The sequence below is a fragment of the Vipera ursinii genome (genome assembly GCF_947247035.1).
Source record: "Vipera ursinii genome assembly, chromosome: 1".
Classification (NCBI taxonomy): Eukaryota; Metazoa; Chordata; class Lepidosauria; order Squamata; family Viperidae; genus Vipera; species Vipera ursinii.
Window position 1 is genome coordinate 91,045,261 of NC_139512.1, and position 19,286 is coordinate 91,064,546.

A 19,286-nucleotide genomic window follows, 5' to 3' on the forward strand; every position below is an offset into this window, starting at 1 on the left:
GTATGTTTCTTAAAATAGGACCAGAACAGCTCCCTTGTTGGAGATACCATTCGACCATGTTATCTCTGCTTATGCAACAATCTGTATTTCTAGCTTGATTCAGGGTTTCACTAAACATTTCAAGTATGGCAAAATCCACTAAACCAGGGGTCGGCAACCTCGGCTCTTTTATGACTCGTGGATTTCAACTCCCAGAATTCCTGAGCCAGCATAGCTGGCTCAGGAATTCTGGGAGTTGAAGTCCACGAGTCATAAAAGAGCCGAGGTTGCCGACCCCTGCACTAAACATTTCAAGGAGAAGAGCATGTCCGTAGATCAGGAAAGAGAAATTTCACCACCCCATGCCCAAAAGCTAGCTTTTTAAAACCTTGTTATATTCAGCCAGTATAACTGTAACATCTAGTCTCTGTGCAAAGGAAGCAATCATGCCCCACAAATTTCTGCTTCACCCTGAAATCCAACGAATATTGGAACAGTACAAAGAAATGAGCCAGAAATCACAGCGTAAGACAGTTTACACTTTTTGGCACTGCCCCATGAAATAACATCTATATAGATCAATATTCCTAATGGGATTTATTTTGGATTTAGTCTTATCATGGAAGTAAGATTACTATTAATGATTTATATCCAATTGTGTTAATAGCAGGAATACAAATACGGTAATTGTGGTAGGAGTTCTGTTTGGGGGAACACAGCAGGGCAATAAATCTATGAATATGCACGAAGAATAAAAGTGTTGGATCTTATGATAGTGACCTGGTGAATGTTCATGACTACAATACTGCATGTAATATACTATATGTAAAGTTACATGGCACTTGGCCTGTAGCATTAGGTTAAATTTACAACTCTAAGAGATGTAAGTATAACAGAATATATTAGAATATTTTCTTGTTTTCATTTTTCTATGATTTTACTAGGAACATTTTAGGCTTACAAAATTATAGTATACAAGAGTGATAATAGCTTATATTTTGTACAAGTTAAGTAATTTTGGTACACAAAGCTTCTGGTTTTATTACAATAACAATATACAACTGAAGTTTATTTACAATGGGAAAAAAATATAAACCACAATTTAAACATTCTGCTACTGGCAGCTTCTATATTTCAGGAGGTAGCTTTAATTAACAAAATGTACTGAAGCCACATTTCCCATCAAGTGTTCTATCAAATAATTTACAAACCAAGAAAAATTCTTTTTATGCACACTATGTACAGTTTGATTTTCCTAACTGCAATTCTAATGTTATTTGATAAAATATGTGCCAGAATTTCTGGTTTGGCAGTAGAATTGCTCTCATTTAACATTTTGTTTGAAAAAAGTAGCTTATGCATTGATAATTAGAGAAAAGGGTTAATTCTAAAATGCAATGATCTGTGCATCTCCTTGCTTACACTTTTAAGGAAAGTTAACCTGGTTTCACATTACTGTATCATAACAATGAAATAGAAGATCCTAAGTATAGGTACTTTACATTGTTTTGTCTCTACATGAGCAACATCTCAGCCTCTTTTACTCTTATAAAACCTATTCTGTTAGTATATTCTACCTCAGACTTTGCTGTGTACCTTCCAGATGTATATCTGAGAATTACTAATCTGCATCAGGAGAGCACCAGGTTGGGAAGATTCTACTATGTGCTGTAGTTTCACTGAAAATGAAAAGATTTTCATCTACAACAAAGTAGACTTAATTTTTTTTTGCTGTCAAAATTACATATAACCTAACATGCACATTTAAGATTATAGGACGATGGAGTATTCTTTTGCCTTTGTGAAAATTACTTAAACAGGCATTAGAATGCTCCCAATATATCTATTTTCCAATGCATGTAGATCAGAACATCCCCCTTTTGGAGGTGAGAAACAACTATTATGGCAGAACTCCAAAGTGAATCTCAAGATTATAGGAATGTTCTAATATTATATATTTTCATCAGAGGTTAAAATTAGTGCAGCAAACCTGAGTTTGATGTCCATTTAAGTATGCAAAAGATCAGTTTCAAACTGTTTTCAAGCAGTACTCTCAAAATAAAAATTACTATGCCAAATTACTCAGAATATATTATAGGGGTGATAAGTATTTGGCTGAAATAAATAGTTTTAATTATAGACAAATTAATCCATAATTTGACCTAAAAAAGAATGTTTTGCCTGTATTTATCTCACAGTTGCATATGGGAAAAATATTCCCATCTTTTGGCCCTGCAGTAAATTGTCCTGAGATTCAGTCAAAAATGCTATACAAAAGTTAGCAACAGCCCCCCTTGCCCAGCTCCAAACAAAAACAAAAACAAAAAAACCCCTTATAATATTCTGTTGTATTGTGCTTATTTATAAGTTATCAGGATCGATATCACAACAGAAAAATGAAATTAAAACTGCGTTAACATAGAAATAAGCTTCAAATATAGTATGTACTTGCTTGGGAAAAAAAGTTTTTAAAAATGGATTACAAATTTTGGTTTTCTAATTATTTACAAAAGGAGCAACAGCTCTTATTTAAAATGTATAGGCTCACGGTACTTAGGCCTACATCCCTTATTTATAATTAATATCATACAATGATTAATAAAAGTGCTTTCAGATGAAAGAATGAAACAGGCATGGTCTATATGAAGCATCATGCTTCCTGCTTTTTAGCATATGGATTGCTTGCAGTAAAGCCTTTTAGTCTTTAATCCGCGGGGTGTTGTAGGCATAACGAACCAATGGAAAGCCTCTGCTCTGATAAAAGCAAGCACGTCCGCAGGCCTGCACCTGATCTGAACTATCCGATACAAACGAGTCCTCTTCGTCAGCGTAATCAGAATGGGCAGACTGTGTACCACAATCTGACCAACAGCCATCAGGCCTTTGGCAAGGCACTACAGTCAGAGCAGGACAACTGTGAGATTTTACTAAATGTTTACATGGTGCAGGCTTGGATATAAGAAGTGACTCACAACATTCGCACATGGTTAAGCTACCTTGCAAATGTGTGTACATGCTGCAGTCGTAGTAGAAATCCTGAGTCCTACAGCCAGTTTGCGTATTGACAGCAACTGTTCCAGTCCCATTCCTCTTGGTGATGTGCCATCTCAGTAACTTCCAATCTTCCTTGAATTTGGGGTTGAAGAACACATATAAAACCGGGTTCAAACAAGCAGGCAGTGGGAAAAATATCAGAGTGACAGACTTCATAATTTCAGGGCTGATGGCGATTGCAGTGATGAGTGGAGCAAAAGAGAAAAATGCAACAGGGCAAAAAAAGATGCAGTTGGTGAAGATGAGCCAAGCAACATGTTTAATCATGCTAGCTTCATTGTTCTTGGAGAGATCTTCCTTTTCTAGCTTGCAGTAAAGTTTTGTATAAATAACAGCCATTAGCAAAAAGGCTAATGAGTTAAGGAGCACGAGGGTAACTGTGAAGCCTAAAGAAGGGGCTTCTCCAGTAGGAAAAGGTAAGCAAAGGGGCGACCCAGAATATTCTCCTTTATGGAAGACTGGCAAGCATGCTGCTATCAATGTACACAAGAACGCAAATATGGCTGCAATTCGAAAATGGTTTTGATGCCTGCTTTTACCCTTTTTAATTATTTCCTTGGCAGACAAGCTCCGCTCAATAGTAGCCAACAAAAGGGAAAAAATTGCCCCTTCTGAAGAGAATATAGCCAGAAACTGAGCCACTTTACAACCACTGCCAGTCTCCCACCAAATACCAAATTCAGCAAACCGTCCCCAGGAAACTGCATCCAGGAAAGTTAATATACCGGTGTAGATCCCCATCAGTAAATTAGAGATAGAAATCAAGCCAATGAACAATTTGATTGAAGGCAGTGAAGTAGAAGAAACAAATATACTTAAGATGACAAGCATATTGAAGAGTACGGCAACCAAAAAAATAAACCAGACTGTAAGACGAATCATCCAGCTTCCCAGTAGGTATTCGCATGGCTTGAAAGCACCTAAAAGAGTCGGGGGAAAATGTGCTAAGAAAAAAAGGTTGCCAGTTGTAGCATATTATAACAAACAAGTATTTATTTTCCTGAAAACAACATAAGAACATTTACATTCAAGGTTAGATTAATAGAAAAGATAGGTAGGTGAAGCAATAAGGTAAGAAAATATTCTTCAAATAGCAACAATCAAATGAAGACAGACTTAAGAATCAGTTTTATAACCTGTGTGAAATATATTCTGTATTTCTGATAGTGTATTATAGTAATGACTGCATTGGCTGAAACTGTTGTTTTTGTGCCCTGTTTAAGGAAGCCTTGACTGAAGCAGTTCATAAATTCATAAATGAATATGTGTAAAATAGAAGTACTGATGATGAAATTAGTATTTTCAGAAAAGAAAAAGGATGAGAATGAACAACACTAGCAGCTCTGAAGCTCCCTACATCCTGGGATGACTTTGCTATGGGTTTTTCTATATACCACTTAGATTCTCACTTATTTTTGTTTGGAAAATTAGATAACAAGCTGCTTGCCAAATCTTCATAACTGTCTAGCTCTACTCTTCCATTTAGTAAAACAGGGAAGAAAGTGGGGTGATGCTTCACTTATTCATACTTCTACTACAAAATCTTATTTTGCATCTGCTTCCAAACCTCCTGAACAGTAAAGTATCTAAACATGGTAAGGATGCAAAACATTAAGCAGAAACCCCAGGGCAGGAAACACAGCTGGACAGGATGACATGACTCCCTGAGCAACTGGATAATGCAGAAGTTGCAGTAAGTGCCTAGAGTACTGTCTCATTAGAAAGTAAGGAGAGATTATGCTAGTACAGGGGTAGGCAACCTCGGCTCTTTTATGACTCATGGACTTCAATTCAATTGGAAGTCCATGAATCATAAAAGAGCCGAGGTTGCCTACCCCTGTGCTAGAAGAAGAATGACAAAGGTTATTTTTGATCCATAGTAAAGAGGAAAATATCAGCATAAAGAGGGTCTTATGGCAGATGCTTAGACTACAGTAAATGAATAATATCTCTGGAAACAGCGGCCTATTTCTAGGGATGCTGAAGAAGCTTGCATGTCTTATTTCAAAGCTTTTGTCTGCAGTTTTTGAAAATCCAGTTTGTCAAGTCAGTCTGAATCCTGAGAGAAGGCTAGGACGTAGATATTTTATCTTTAAAAAGAGTAGGAAGAGGGATGGATGGATGGGAAATTAAGATTAAATAGCTGCATATTAATAAGGTCAAATCAGGTTATTAAAGATCAGTTAAAGAAAAGTATGTTGTTTTTATTAAGAGCCAACATATTTATCAATTATTAATCAATCCAGTGAAAAATCCTTATCTGTTTTTCAAAATAGTATGATAAATGAAGGAAAAACAAAAATATCAGTACATTTTGATTTCAGCATAATATACAAGAAGCTCCTTATTTTGTTGTTAAAAGAAAGAAAATATTTATTTATTTAGAATTATTTGGCCACTTAATTTGCCATAGTGACTGGACAGCTACAAGAGATAAAAACAGAAGAAAACAGAACAACAAATATATAAAACCTACAAGGCCTTGCTTAGATAGGAATCAAAGCAATATATACAGAAGAAGAGATATTGTCCAAGGATGTAAAAAGGATCCAGTTATTTTAGCTCATCAAAAGCTGTGTGTGATGCAGCTACTTACAAAACCAATTTTTATACATCATAAATTTATAGTATCTGCATCAGAAGACGTAAATTACTCTATTTTATTATATCCTAGAGCATTAAGGCCATGCCTACGTACTATATTTTAATAAGGTCATTAATAAATCAGTCAGAAAATTAAATATCAAAATAATTAAATACATTCACTAAGCTTAGGTTTGCAAAAGAGAAAATTAAAACTAGTCAGAAAACACAATCTGCAAACATCTCATGATGTCATGCAGAAGGCATGAGAAGTAGCCACAGATGCAAACTGGAAAGGAAGCAGACTTTGCAAAAACATTAGATATTAACCGTGTCAGGCAGTGGAACAGATTGCTTTAAGAAGTAAAAGGTCTCTGAGAATATTTAAACAGATGCTGTATGCTGTAGATGCCTCCTTTGCTGCACCTCCTTTATTATGTTGCAGAGCAGGCAAAATGTCATGTGACAAAAGGCAGACAGCGAAGAAGACTACCTGTGTCTTTTATCACACAATGAACTATATATACAGAAATAAAACAAACTTCTATAATGTGAGGTAAATTTAACTGAAACGGAAGGGGAAGCGGCCACAGAATATGTACCTGTTGCGGGAGTACAGTGGATTACTGTTTGACCTGCTTCTTTCACCTCAGTGCTGCTTAAGTCATCTACATCTGGTGCACCTAGATTAAAAGGACAGAAAACCAGGTTTACAGATATGAAATTCTGCTTGATATATTTTATTTTATTTTATTTTTTAAAAAAAAACACAACTCAAGAAACTAAACTTTTTTTTCTCAAGTCAATCTTGACTCTGAGTGAATGCCTGGACAAATCCCTGCAGTTTTCTGGGCAAGATTTTTTGGAAGTGAATTGCTATTGCTCTCTTCCCAGGATTAAGAGAGAAGGGGACTGGCCCCAAAGTTATCCAGCTGGCTTTGCGCCCAAGGTAGGATTAGAATGCATGGTGTCTTTAAGATTCTAGAGCTGTGTTACATTAAATTAGAATTACTTAAAACAGGGGTAAGAAACAAGATTCCTCAGGGGCATCGCCATGAACACCCATCAAGACTTCATTAAAAAGTCATATAAAAAAAGGAAAACAATTATTAAATGAGAGAGAAGCCAACCTCAAGTAAGATGAAGTATCAGGCGTCAGCATACTATGTATTTACAATAATATGTTTGCATCCCTTAGATTATACAAATATTCTTACAAAAATAAATGTGATGTGCAACCTATGACCCCTGCACAGTGTGAAATCATAGGTTCCTGCCATACATGTTTGGCGGAAGCAAGACTGGAAAAAGATGGGATATAGTAAATCACAACACCACAGACGAGCAGTAATTATATCCTGAATTCCAAGGACAGGATGTGTCATTAGAAGTCTCAATTTATGATAAAAGCCTCTAGCCATGATTGGGATAGAAAAATGGGAAGTCTTCCTTTTCTATTCCAATTCATGAAGTCAGTAACTAAGCACAGATAGTTGAACATTTTTAAACTAAAAGTAGTTTCTCTGCGACTCAGCATTATTTATTATCCACGCTTTTCTGGAATATTTGCTTAACTCAAATTTGTTCTTTCTCCCTATATCTTAAAAGTACTGATATTTTTGTCTCTATACATTATTTTTCTATGTTATTAAGTTTTTATTTTCATTTTGTGAATTGTATTTACAGCTCCAATAGTTATGCGTTCTTTTCCTTTTAATTGTGGTTTTTTGGTACTCAAGAAAGCATTTTCAAAATTCTTTGCAAGTGGTTAGGCTAGATATGCCATTTCTAATACAATTTATAACATAGGGGGTGGAAAATGCTCACTGCTGTCCAATTTCATTTTTTTCCAGTCACTGCCTACAGTGCCTCTTTATGGAAACCGTGCAGTACCATCTAAGATTTCTCAAAATTCATGAACACAAAGAGAAAAGGTGCACATGTACATGTTGCTTTTCCTGGATTTGATATAAATATATTGTGATACAACTCTTGAATTTGCAATGGATTATTCATAAACCATTGTCAAATTAAAACATATATTCATGCCTCCAGAGAGCAAATAGATAAACATGCCAGATCTTATACTTTTATGAGACAAAAACCTTTATGAATGTTCCTACAAATGCCAACCACATCTAATCAGATAAGATGCCATTTCTTTGAATTCAGAGGTGAGCTATGTTTATACTTTGAGGAAAATAAAGAAATGTTTTTGGATTATTATAGATAACTTTTTACCATTTTGTGGAGACCCACAGCACTTTTTTAAAGTTCCAAATGAATAAACACTAGGTAATAAACACTCTAGCAAAGATACGTTTTAGAAATTCTTTTAGATAGGCAGCTTTTCAGGGGGAGAGTATTTTTTTATATGGAAATATATTCAAACATACACATATTGTTAAGCAGTTATCCCTCTTCAAAAATATAATTCAATTATTCCATGTAATAAAAATAATTCTGACCAGGCCCTGATATGCCATTGAGCATTCTTTGCTTTGGAATTTTTGACCAGAATATTATACATGTTTATATCCAAATCATATAATATGGATTACATAGCCCCAGCTGATCTCAATCATGAAATGATATAGAAACAAAATATTCTGCATGACTGTTTAAATAGTTTAAATAGCATACTATGTTCAAAGTATAAATACAGCTAACAACTGAATTCATTAGCACATGCTCTATTAACATCCTTAAAATCCCTTTAATTTTTAAATAATCTGCATATATTATGATAGTATCAGAGCACTCACCTTGATCATTTATGATTTCTTGACTCTGATTTTGGAGGCTGGGATCTTCAGTATTGGCATTCAAATAAGAGTCACAACCCCAGAAAGGACAACATTGGTAGGCATAAGGGACAGACAAAGATCTGAAAGTATGAAGAGAACGGTAGGAAAAAAGTTTTATTTATTTTACTTAATCTATTCGTATTTTGGTATAACTGATAGCAATAATGTAATAATAAATAAATAAAAATAGAACAATAACGAAGACCTCATAATTATAGGCCCACAATAAAAAAAGCATAACTTTCTATATAATATCTGACCTGGACTTCACTGTCCCATTCTAAACCAGTTGCTTTGAGGACATCTCTATTTACAGTACATTATAGTAACTTATCAGGAAAGTAGCCATTGATGGTAATAATGACTGGCCCAGGAATCTCTAGGAAGAGATGTAGTTAGTAAATCCATCACAGATAAAAATAGGGGCTGTTCACAATCACTCTAGCACACTGAGAGGCAATCCTGACCTCGTCCCTTGTGACTCCGCTAGTCATGTTGCCAAACTGCTGGCAGATTTAAATAACTTTCTCAGAGAAAACAAAAGCAAACACACAAGGCTGTCATGGTTTGCTATCACAGACTCTAACAGACCTTCCAGAACTTTCTGGAGTTATGTCAGCACTCATACTAGCAGAAGAGATTCCTTGAGTGATTTTCCACAATTCAGTGGTAGCGAAGAAAAAACTTTTCTCCTTGGTGTAGACAACCTTGGCTCTTTTATGACTCGTGGACTTCAACTCCCAGAATTCCTGAGCCAGCATGGCTCAGCTTGGAAAGCTCTCCCTTTCCCCTCAGGATGGCTGGCTGAAGAATTCTGGGAGTTGAAGTCCACGAGTCAAAAAAGAGCCAAGGTTGCCCACCCCTGCTGTAGACCTTCCAAAACATAATAGAGTCATGTTAGTGTTTAGATTTTTGCCACTGGAAGTCTAGCCATAGGTATGGCTGCTTCATCCCTCACCATTTTTCACTAAAACAAGGGGATCAGCTGTTTTGATGAAGAGTCAAAACATGTTTAGGAGTTGGACTCTAAAAGTTTCTGACCTGGCGGAAATGGCAAAGATTTCGGCTTATTTGAAAGACCATTCGCAACAACGTTATATTATGGAGTGGAAAAAGTGGATTGATTATATCCAGAACAAATATGGGACCAAAAAGTTTCATTTAGCATTTGTATAAGGTTTTTTTATGTGATATTAGTATTGCTTGTAGTCATTTCATATGAGCTAGAGTGCGATAGACTTAATAGTTTATTGTTGTTAACATATGGTTGTTTATGATTGTTTTTAGTTTTATGCCTTGTATTTAGCTCTGGGAAGTCGGGGAGGGGGGGAGGGTTAGGAAGGGTTGGGTGGAGGGAGGGGGGGAGGGATTGTTAAAGATAAAATGTATTGAAAAACTTTTCAATAAAAAAAAACATGTTTAGGAGTTAATTAGTCAATAGCTTTAGTTGGTCGTTCCAGCCTGTCATACCAAAGGTCTCAACTGAAAGATGGAATAACAAGCAAATTCTGAAAGTCACAGGATGCAAAAGCCATAACTGATGGTCCTTATTAACTGATCCATCTATGATAAAAGGTTCACTCATGGAATACCTTCCTCAGTGCAGAACGTCTAGTCCAAAGTGTTCCCTGATAGAGAAATGGAGGTAGATATTACCTGAAATAGGCTAAAGAAAGTCAAAATGACCATGAACTAAGCTGCATTCAAGAGCTTGAAAATCTCAAGTACTAAGCTGCGACTCAACATCATCTGTAAGACTAGCACTATTAGTTCAATTAGGAAAGTTCCTGATATCTAGAGTACCATTAAGATTCCTGTCTTATTTTACTCACTCTGCTCTCGAGGTACACATATTCAGAACTCTTAGCCTGTATCATTTTAGGCTCTGTCATGAGAATGGAATGGGAATCCTTTACAATGATGGGAACTCTCTCCTTCCTGAGGCCCACTTCATAGCTCTGCTTCACATCACAGAAACCAGGTAGGAATATCTGAGATTAGATGATGCTGTCCAGCTCACCCAACCAGGTGTCTGTCACACATACCATCTTTTCATTCCAGATCAGATCATTCATGAAGTGGGTCTCATTCATGTCCAATTTGGTATTCAATGGGAGAATTGACAAGCTTTTCTGCCCTCACCTCTTTAAGCAGTAGCATTTTTTGAAGCAGATTTTTTCCCCAAAAAAATATCTTCTGAGAAAATCCTGAAGTTAAAATGAATGCTGCAATTTCCTAAAGCTTGATTTTATTTAGAGAAAAAATATACAGTAGATTGATACAAGCTGAAAATTTAAGAAAAACTCATCTGAATGTAATCCAACACTATGTTATAGTGTTATTTTTAGAGAAGCAAGATATTTTGTGAAATCATGTTGTTACCTGTGCATATTGAAACGAACGTTCATCAAGTTGGCTGGAAAGCAACAGCCTTGCGCAAGTGAATTCCCAGGAAAGCACAAGCAGTAAGCCCACACCTGTCATCCTTATTGTTCTCTCGGGTTACATGAAATTCTACATACTGCAAGTCTGGATTTAACTAATTCAATGAATGCCAGAAATATTTATGCATTCAGAACAGGTCAGATCCATATTTTCTATTATTTTTAATTATATCCTGTCACATAACTTACAGTTATTAAAAAACTAATTAACTCCAATTAACCTTAAACATATAACAAATGAAAAATATCACCATTAGAACAGTAACAAGTTATCACTGCTAACAGAAATAGGATACTAGATCAGCTTTTATCCCTCTCTGAATAAAAACCCATCAACCAATTTCCAAATAGCAGGGATACATGTGACCTGCTGGGCTTATCCAAAATGAGGTTTCCATAGGAGATGTGTAAGAAAAAGAAGGAATAGGAAGAAAAGCCATAGCCAATACAGCAGCTAGACAAAATAAATCTGAGTCTAGGGCAGAAATATAATTTGAGAAACTTTTTCAGACATGGCCCTTCCTAGGTGTCCTGAAAAAGGATGAAAGAGCATATTCAGACTTGCAAGATTCTGTTACTATAACCTTATAATAAAAGTATTAGGTTATATGTTTCTGGGTTTCGTGTACCTTGGAGGACTGACAAAAGTTATTAACAAACAACAGAGCCTTGCCCTTTATTTCTTCTGAACTAGCCTTAATCAAGGAAATAATTCAAGTTAACTTCTGAGAATGTTTGTGCATTTGGTATACTAGTGTACACTTGTCATACTATTTTCTTGCCATTGTAGGCTGAGCAGAAGCAATGGATGTTGTTGCTCTTTCAAGAGTATAATACTTTGGGGAAACTCATTCTTTCCAGTATTTATGCTGACAATGTCAATGTCAAAAGATTTAAAGTAATCCACTACTCTTGCTTACCCTGGGTAAGAAATGAGAGGGGGAGAAGATAAAAAAAGATGAATTAAAGCATGATTTAAAATACATTACTTGCTTCTCTAAAATAGGCATGTCAAACTGCCAGCCCATGGGCCGGATGTGTCACACCAAAACCGTGCCCAACCCATTGCCGGCAATGGGGTAAAAGTAGTGATACGTCAAGCAACGTCACGTGATGTCGTGAGTTTGACATGCCTGCTCTAAAATAATGAATACCTGATGGAAAGCTGAAGAATACTAACAATTGGGATCTCTCACATTCAGACACTGTACTGCACTATAAATTCCTACTCTATATATCAAATGGGAAATGTACTTTTTCCCATTTTATTTATGATGAACACACAGGACAGAAGCTTAACTGTATCAAAGTCAATATGCAGATCTACTCGCTATAGTATATTGGTGCCAATACTTTATAATTTCAGGTATTACTACCTATCAGCCAGAGAACCTTGTCTAAAGTATTACTTGTTCTATGAGTACAGATTATAAGCTTCCCGCCAAGACTGAGTGGCTGTGCATACCGGCATCTCGGGAGAACCAGTTTTGTCCATTGTTAACTATGGGGGGGTGTGAAGCGTTACCCCGTTGATAGGGCTCGCAACTTGGGCGTTCTCCTGGATTCACAGTTCAGTTTGGAAGATCATATAGGAGCCGTGACCAGGGGGGCTTTTGCCCAGGTTCGCCTGGTGCGCCAGTTGCGCCCCTATTTGGACTGAGATGCCCTATGCACAGTCACTCATGCGCTCGTGACCTCCCGGTTAGACTACTGCAACGCTCTCTACATGGGGCTGCCCTTGAGGACCACTCAGAGGCTTCAGCTGGTGCAGAATGCGGCCGCGCGAGTTGTGATGGGAGTCTCCCGATACTCCCGTGTAACACCTCTTCTCCGCGAGCTGCATTGGCTTCCAGTTGCCCTCCGGGTGAGATTCAAGGTGCTGGTGATGACCTATAAAGCCCTAAATGGCTTGGGTCCAGACTATTTAAGGGAACATCAACTTCCCATCGTCCTGTGCGCTCCCATAGGGAGGGCCTCCTTAGGGTGCCGCTGGTCAGGGAATGCCGGCGGGTGATCCCCAGAGGGAGGGCATTCTCTGTGGGCGCGCCTGCCGTTTGGAATGATTTACCTGTGGAACTCCGGACTGCCCCCGACCTGCGCTCGTTTCGCCAGGACCTGAAAACCTGGATTTTTGATCTATCTGGCCTGGACTGAGGGGGTTTTTAGTTTTAAGTTTTAACATTGTTTTATTGTTGGGCTATTATTAATTTAATTCTTTTTAATTCTATTTTTATCTTAATTTATATTGTCTTTTAAATATTGCCCTGTAAACTGCCCTGAGTCCTTCGGGAATAGAGCGGTATAGAAAACTAACTAACTAACTAACTAACTAAATGCTTGCTGGGGATTTTTTTTACAGATTCTTGCTTGCTCCCTTTATATCTGGAGGTTAAACCTAATAAATTTTATCTCTCAAGATTTTCAAGATGAAACATAGGTAAACTGAATTATAAATGTTTTGGACCCTAGTGATACAGCTAAACCATTTAAGTTCTTATATTATTTATTATTTGGATTTGGATATTAGTTATGTTGATTTGGCACCACCTCTCTATGACCAAGATAAAAGTCTAACTGGTAGATATCATTAAAATAGAAATGCCAAAGATTGTATGTGGTATATTATTAATGTAAGATGTGAGTTTTATAATTCTGTTAGAGACTGGTGAGCTTGACTAATAAGTTAGAAGTCTTATAAAAGGAAAAAAATACAAAATAAATTGCTTTCTTGTAATTCATCTCAGTGTAGTCTATAATCAGCTACTTTAATCACTGGCATAAAGTCCCAAAAATTTCATAAAGATCTTTTGTAGCGCAATTTGGAAATGAGAAGAATTGAGTATACACTTAGAACTGAAAAGCAAGCATCGTACCTGTGAGATACATTCCTTTCCATAAAGGGCACTGAGTATATAAAATATTGCGCATCTATAATCAATGTGAATCAAGAACAAGAATGCAAAATCTATTTGCAATATTCCTTACTGTATGGTTTTCCAATAGCTTATCTTCTTTGCAACTAAACAATTATCTAAGTAAAATATTTTAAAGCCTAAATAAATTTATCACACTTATTTGGAGATTTAACATTTCATCCTCCAGATAAGCTATGGAGAAAAGTTAAGCTACCAAAATTTGATTTGGGAAAGGCAGAAACAGCACGAGTCCATATTTAAACTTTTGACATATACATGAAAGAATAAAGAATTTTGTCCCAATTCTTCACAACGGATTGAACACTGGATTAGTTTCCTACTAGTAAGAAGAACATGAGAAGCCTTATAGTGATACATTACTAAAGAAGAAGAGTGGTTTTTTGGGTGGGGTGATTCTGAATTCAGTAGGGGTTTTAAATGCATAGAAGCATAGAGTTGGAAGGGACTTTGAAGGTCTTCCAGTCCATCCCTCTGCCCAAGGCAGGAGAACTTATACTATCTCAGACAAATGGTTGTCCAATCTCTAAATAATATGCAAGAGTGCTTGCTAAGATATGAGGGTGTCGTAACTGAACTGACATGATTTGGGAAAGCAAGTGTAATCTGAACAGAATAACTGTATAGTTAAAATATGAGGGTACCAACTTAATTATTGACTCACCTTAGTTTCGTGAAGTCTTTTGGTGATAATGTTTCTTTCAGTTCAATGTTGCCTGTCAGCTTAAGTTGCTTTAATCTACTCAGACCTCCAGTTGGAAATGAAGTCAACATATTGAAGCTCAAGTCTCTAAAGGGATGGAGAGAAAGAAATAAGTATGAGGGGAAACAAAAATACTAAACAGTTGAATTTGCAAAACAAAAACAGAAGAAATAGCAAGTAATTCTACAATAAGAAGGCTCTACTAAAAAGCTGCAATCTATTATTTTTTGTTTAGTGTTTGTAGCCCTCCAGAAACTTACAAAGGCATATGCTTAATAAAAGCAAAAAAAAAAAAAACTTAGCTGAGAGATTACCTAGTGAGTTTCATGGCTAAGAATGAATTGGGACCTGACCTCTTTTACTGCATTTCACTGACTTCAGATTTCCTGTTGCTATTAAAACAAATACATTTATTTTGTCCGACAAGCATCTTATCCAAAAGGGAAAGGCAGATGATAATTACCAGTCTCATTTGATTTCCCATGCTTGCAAGGATTGTCATTTCTGGCAACACAGCAGCTTTTGCCACCCTGACAAGTACAACTGTCCCATGCAGCCAGGCAGCTAATGTATATGGCTGATTAAAATTCTCCATTAGAAATCTTATAACTTCTTGTCCCATATGCAGAATAAAGACGGACCCATTTGTGTTGTAACTCTAAGCTCTAAGCATAAAACTTGTCGCAAGGAAAGTGACAAGGCTTGAGTCACTATGAGCAAGATCTTCTGGTTCAGGAATGGGCACAATTGGTAGGTAACACATTCCTCTCCACCCAGACCTTCACAGAATTTAGCATCGTGGAACTTCTAAAAGGCATCCTCTTCCTGGCCAAGGATGGAGATGTATAAATTGCTATCATCAGTGTATTGATGATATTACATCTTGTGTTGTCAGATAACCTCACCCAACGAGGAGAGTTGAAAGATTTGCACCCTGAGGTATCCCACATTGTAGTTGCTTAGGGCTGTACCTCTCCTTCCACCTTCAACAACTGCTACTAGCTGTGGAGAAAGGAGGAAAAACACTGGAAAACAGTGCCCCTCTCTACCATTCTCCACAGTCTGTCCAGAAAGATACCACGGTCGATGGTATTGAAAGCCGCCAAGAGATCCAGATTTCCTTTGCATGAGATCAGAAAATGGGGAATTTGGAAGAAAATCAGGTTTCCACAGGCTTTTTCATTAAAGTGCAATAACGTATGTGATGACGTACTACCTGGGACATTATTTTTGCTTCTTTTAAATACAGGATGAATGGTTTTAACACTGTGCAAAAGAGGTTTTTTTGAGAAGGAGTTATCATATTTTAAGATTGGAAATGTGCACTATGCTAAACGGCCTACTTACAGGTTGGTAATAGCACTGAGCGTAGTAAATGCTTCCTTGTTAACCCGGTGGATCAGGTTTCTGCTGAGATCACTGCAATTTTAAAAAGAACTATTGTGTTAGTGATTTACACTGACACTTTTGAATGGTCATTGCTCGCAGTTCAATGATTACATTATGTTTTAGGTCACACTAAGTTTCCAACAGATAAATAACTTGAGTTTATCTGTATTTTACAATGTCATCTTGACAATTTTCTTTAATTCTTTTAAAAACACTGAATTCACTGGAAAGCTTTACAGTTTGGGGACTATAAAGATCTAAGCTCCATACAGTACAAAACTGTAATATTCTGTTTGTTCTCTGTTCTCTAGGGCACCACCAGGTTACCTAAATCAGAACGCAATTAAATTTTGAAACCTGGGGCACGAACACCTGGCTGTGTTGCTAGGAAAGAACGCCAGACTCCACTCCACATATGAAAATGCCTTTATGGACAACAGAATGGAAACTAATGTTAAAAATGGCTTATCTTTGTATTTAGATTCTCTTTTGCATGAGAAAAAAGTTGTTTCCCATCATTGGGTTAAGCCATAGGCTATCAGCTTAATGGAACAATTTCCCTATAATATCTGGATGTTATCTCAGCCTACATTGCTCTATGGAAATTGAGAAGGAAGAGGTAGGTGTGTGTGTGTGTTTAATTTCTTAAAGCCTATCACTGTCAACTCTTCTGCTATAAACCTGCACTAAAAGCCAGGTCTGTCTGTGGCCACTCAGTGAAGGAATCTGTAATTCAAATGCATCAAGGGTCATTTTCATTTAAATCTTTATCAAGAACAAATGATTCTTTACTAATTCCATCAGAAGTCAACACAGGATTTATGTGTATTTGATTTACTTTGCAGATTCAGCTAATTAAGTTTCAGAATACTTGACATGGCTTTTAAATATGAGTAAAACTAATTTAAATGTTTCAGCGGTGATCTGTCATTTCTGGAAGTAAATTTTCTAGAGCAGAAAAATGTTTGTGGTGTTCTAGATGTAGTTCCAGGAGGGGGGAAAAATACATTTTTGGACAAACCAGAATATGCCACAATCAGAATACAGAATTACAAATATCCCTGCAGGTTGGTTACCCATAAGATTAAACCAAGCACAACCCAGCATAAGCAGTGTGAGTTCCAACATGTACAACTTGTAATATATAAGCAAAAAAGATGAAAACCAATGTTTAACAGAAAACCAAAGGAGTTTATATTTTTCACGTGCTTGGGTAAGAACTAGGACACTTTAATTTAGATTAGAACATTTGCAATAGTCCTCAACTTATAACTGGTTGCTTAGTGACCATTCAAAATTACAACAGACCTCCCCAGGGTTACTTATAACCTAGATTCAATGTTCTGACAGCTGCCCTCCCCCATGGTCATGTGATCAGATTTTGGGCATATTTCGCAACTGCCCACATTGTTTGTTTGTCTGGAACTGTTCTTTACTTCTAGTTTCTGACAAAAACACCTAATGCAGGCAATATATTCAGTTAACAACTGCAGCGGCTCATTTAACAATCTTCTTAAAATGTTTGTAAAATCAAATCAGGTCATATGATGACCCACTTATAGACCGTCCCAACTTATGAAATCCCGGGCCCAGCTGTGATCATAAATCGAGGACTACCTATAGTGTTTGAAATATTAATCCATTTTTTTAAAAAAAGGAATCCAAATCATGGAACATAAGGATTCGTATGCTGGCACAAGATATATCTTCAGGATCCTACTTGTCGAAGAAAATGTTTCACAATATCATATTTGTTTACTGATTATCAATTTGGTGCAGCTTTTAAATGAGCATAATGTGTAAGGAGGAGGTTGTATTTAGACAGATTAAATAGTCAGGAGTGTTGGTTTGGATCTAGACTGAATGAGGATTTGTTTACAAAATCCGATAGATCCAGATGACAGTATCTAATTTGATTTTTTTCTATGACTATTTCCATCTTTTTTCTTCAGTCAAGTGTACATACACACTTACATATTCAAAAGATTAAGGAGGAAAAGAGGGAAGATTTATGTAATAAATTTTGATTGGTATCATTGGTACCACCCCAAATCTGAGATGGGAAGCCAATAGATATTTTACTGATTTTTATTTTGTTTGGATAAGCAGCTTGTCTTCCAAAACTGAAAACAACCATTCACTTTCAAACTTCTCTTAACTTAAAAGACATCTGTAAAGAGAAAGTATACTTACAGGGTATGCAAAGATGTTAGTCCCTGGAATGTATCTTCTTTGATTTCCTCAATTTGATTATGCTGCAAATATCTGAAATGCAGAAATTAGGTAGGAATATTTTCATCAAGAAAACGAATACATCAGATGATTCATTATATTCTGGTGAAACAGAGTCCCATTTAACATGTTACTTAACACTAAATATTGCTTATAAAATAGTGTTAAAAAACCCCAAAAGAATGTCTTTGAGAGCAGAACAAGAAATAAAATCCTTTTATCTGATGCTTTTAAAACATAACTGAAACTGAATGGAAATGATTCTGAGTCATGACCTGCAGTGCTTTTGGCAAATTTCTGTTCCTGTCTGAAAACAACTTGGCATATATTTGCATTTAGTGTAAGCATGCAGCACTGTCTAAAAACAAAGACTGGAGCATTGAGAGGTTCATACTTCACCTCCTAAGAGAATATGAACAATCATTAGATCACAGAAAGAATGTGCTGTATCAGGAACTGACTCTCCAGACAGAAAAGACTCGAACAAAGGAGAGTATGAAGCGAATAATGACAACCAGAAGTAAGAAATATATAAAATATCCTGTATTTCTAGAACTCGGGAACATCTTTAAAACCTTGCTGAAGATAAAGAAAGAGGCCAAAAGTGAAAGAATTAAATTTAACAAAAACAGGAAGGAAACAGAAATAACCAAATTCGCAATACTGTATGCTTCCAACACTAGTTAGAACAGATCAGCTTCCACAAGAAGAAAATAGGTTTAAATGCAACCACTTGCAATGAATTATAAACCAATTGAACTTTTTTTTATTTTCTTACTCCATTTATAAAAGCTCTGGGCAGCTAACAATCAGAAATATTACTAAATCCCCCTCCCTCCTAATAATAAAGAAATACTCTTTCAAAATAAACAATTCACAAAATAAATCAAATATAATATTAGAATTACACAAAAGTGAAAAAAATTCTATTGATTGATTAATGTGGTCAAGTTTGTGTTGACTCTTAAAAACCACATAGATACATTCCTTCTCCCAGAATACGTAATATATATTTTCGAGATTTAAATCAACAGTTATAGCACACCTTCTTATTCCCTTGTGACAATAACCAGATCTTAACTGCTCTCCTAAATCCCAAAAGGGAAGGAACAGATTAAATCTCCATGGGGAGGCAATTCCAGAGTTTGGGAGTATTTATCCA

General features: G+C 36.3%; 1 protein-coding gene across 2 annotated transcripts in view; it reads right to left on the bottom strand.

The window, feature by feature from the left end:
• Positions 1-926: 926 nt before the first annotated feature.
• Positions 927-19,286, bottom strand: part of LGR4 (leucine rich repeat containing G protein-coupled receptor 4) — an 80,501-nt gene continuing 62,141 nt past the window's right edge. Inside the window, exons 13-18 of one of the 2 annotated variants that reach the window (XM_083349321.1) lie at positions 18,086-18,157; positions 15,851-15,922; positions 14,465-14,590; positions 8,382-8,503; positions 6,219-6,299; positions 927-3,953 (exon numbers count right to left, since the gene is read on the bottom strand). In XM_083349321.1, the coding sequence (XP_083205447.1) occupies positions 2,677-3,953; positions 6,219-6,299; positions 8,382-8,503; positions 14,465-14,590; positions 15,851-15,922; positions 18,086-18,157 (1,750 nt within the window). In that variant the 3' untranslated portion in view covers positions 927-2,676. The remainder of the gene's footprint in view (positions 3,954-6,218; positions 6,300-8,381; positions 8,504-14,464; positions 14,591-15,850; positions 15,923-18,085; positions 18,158-19,286) is intronic. The other variant, XM_083349322.1, reaches the window with a different exon arrangement.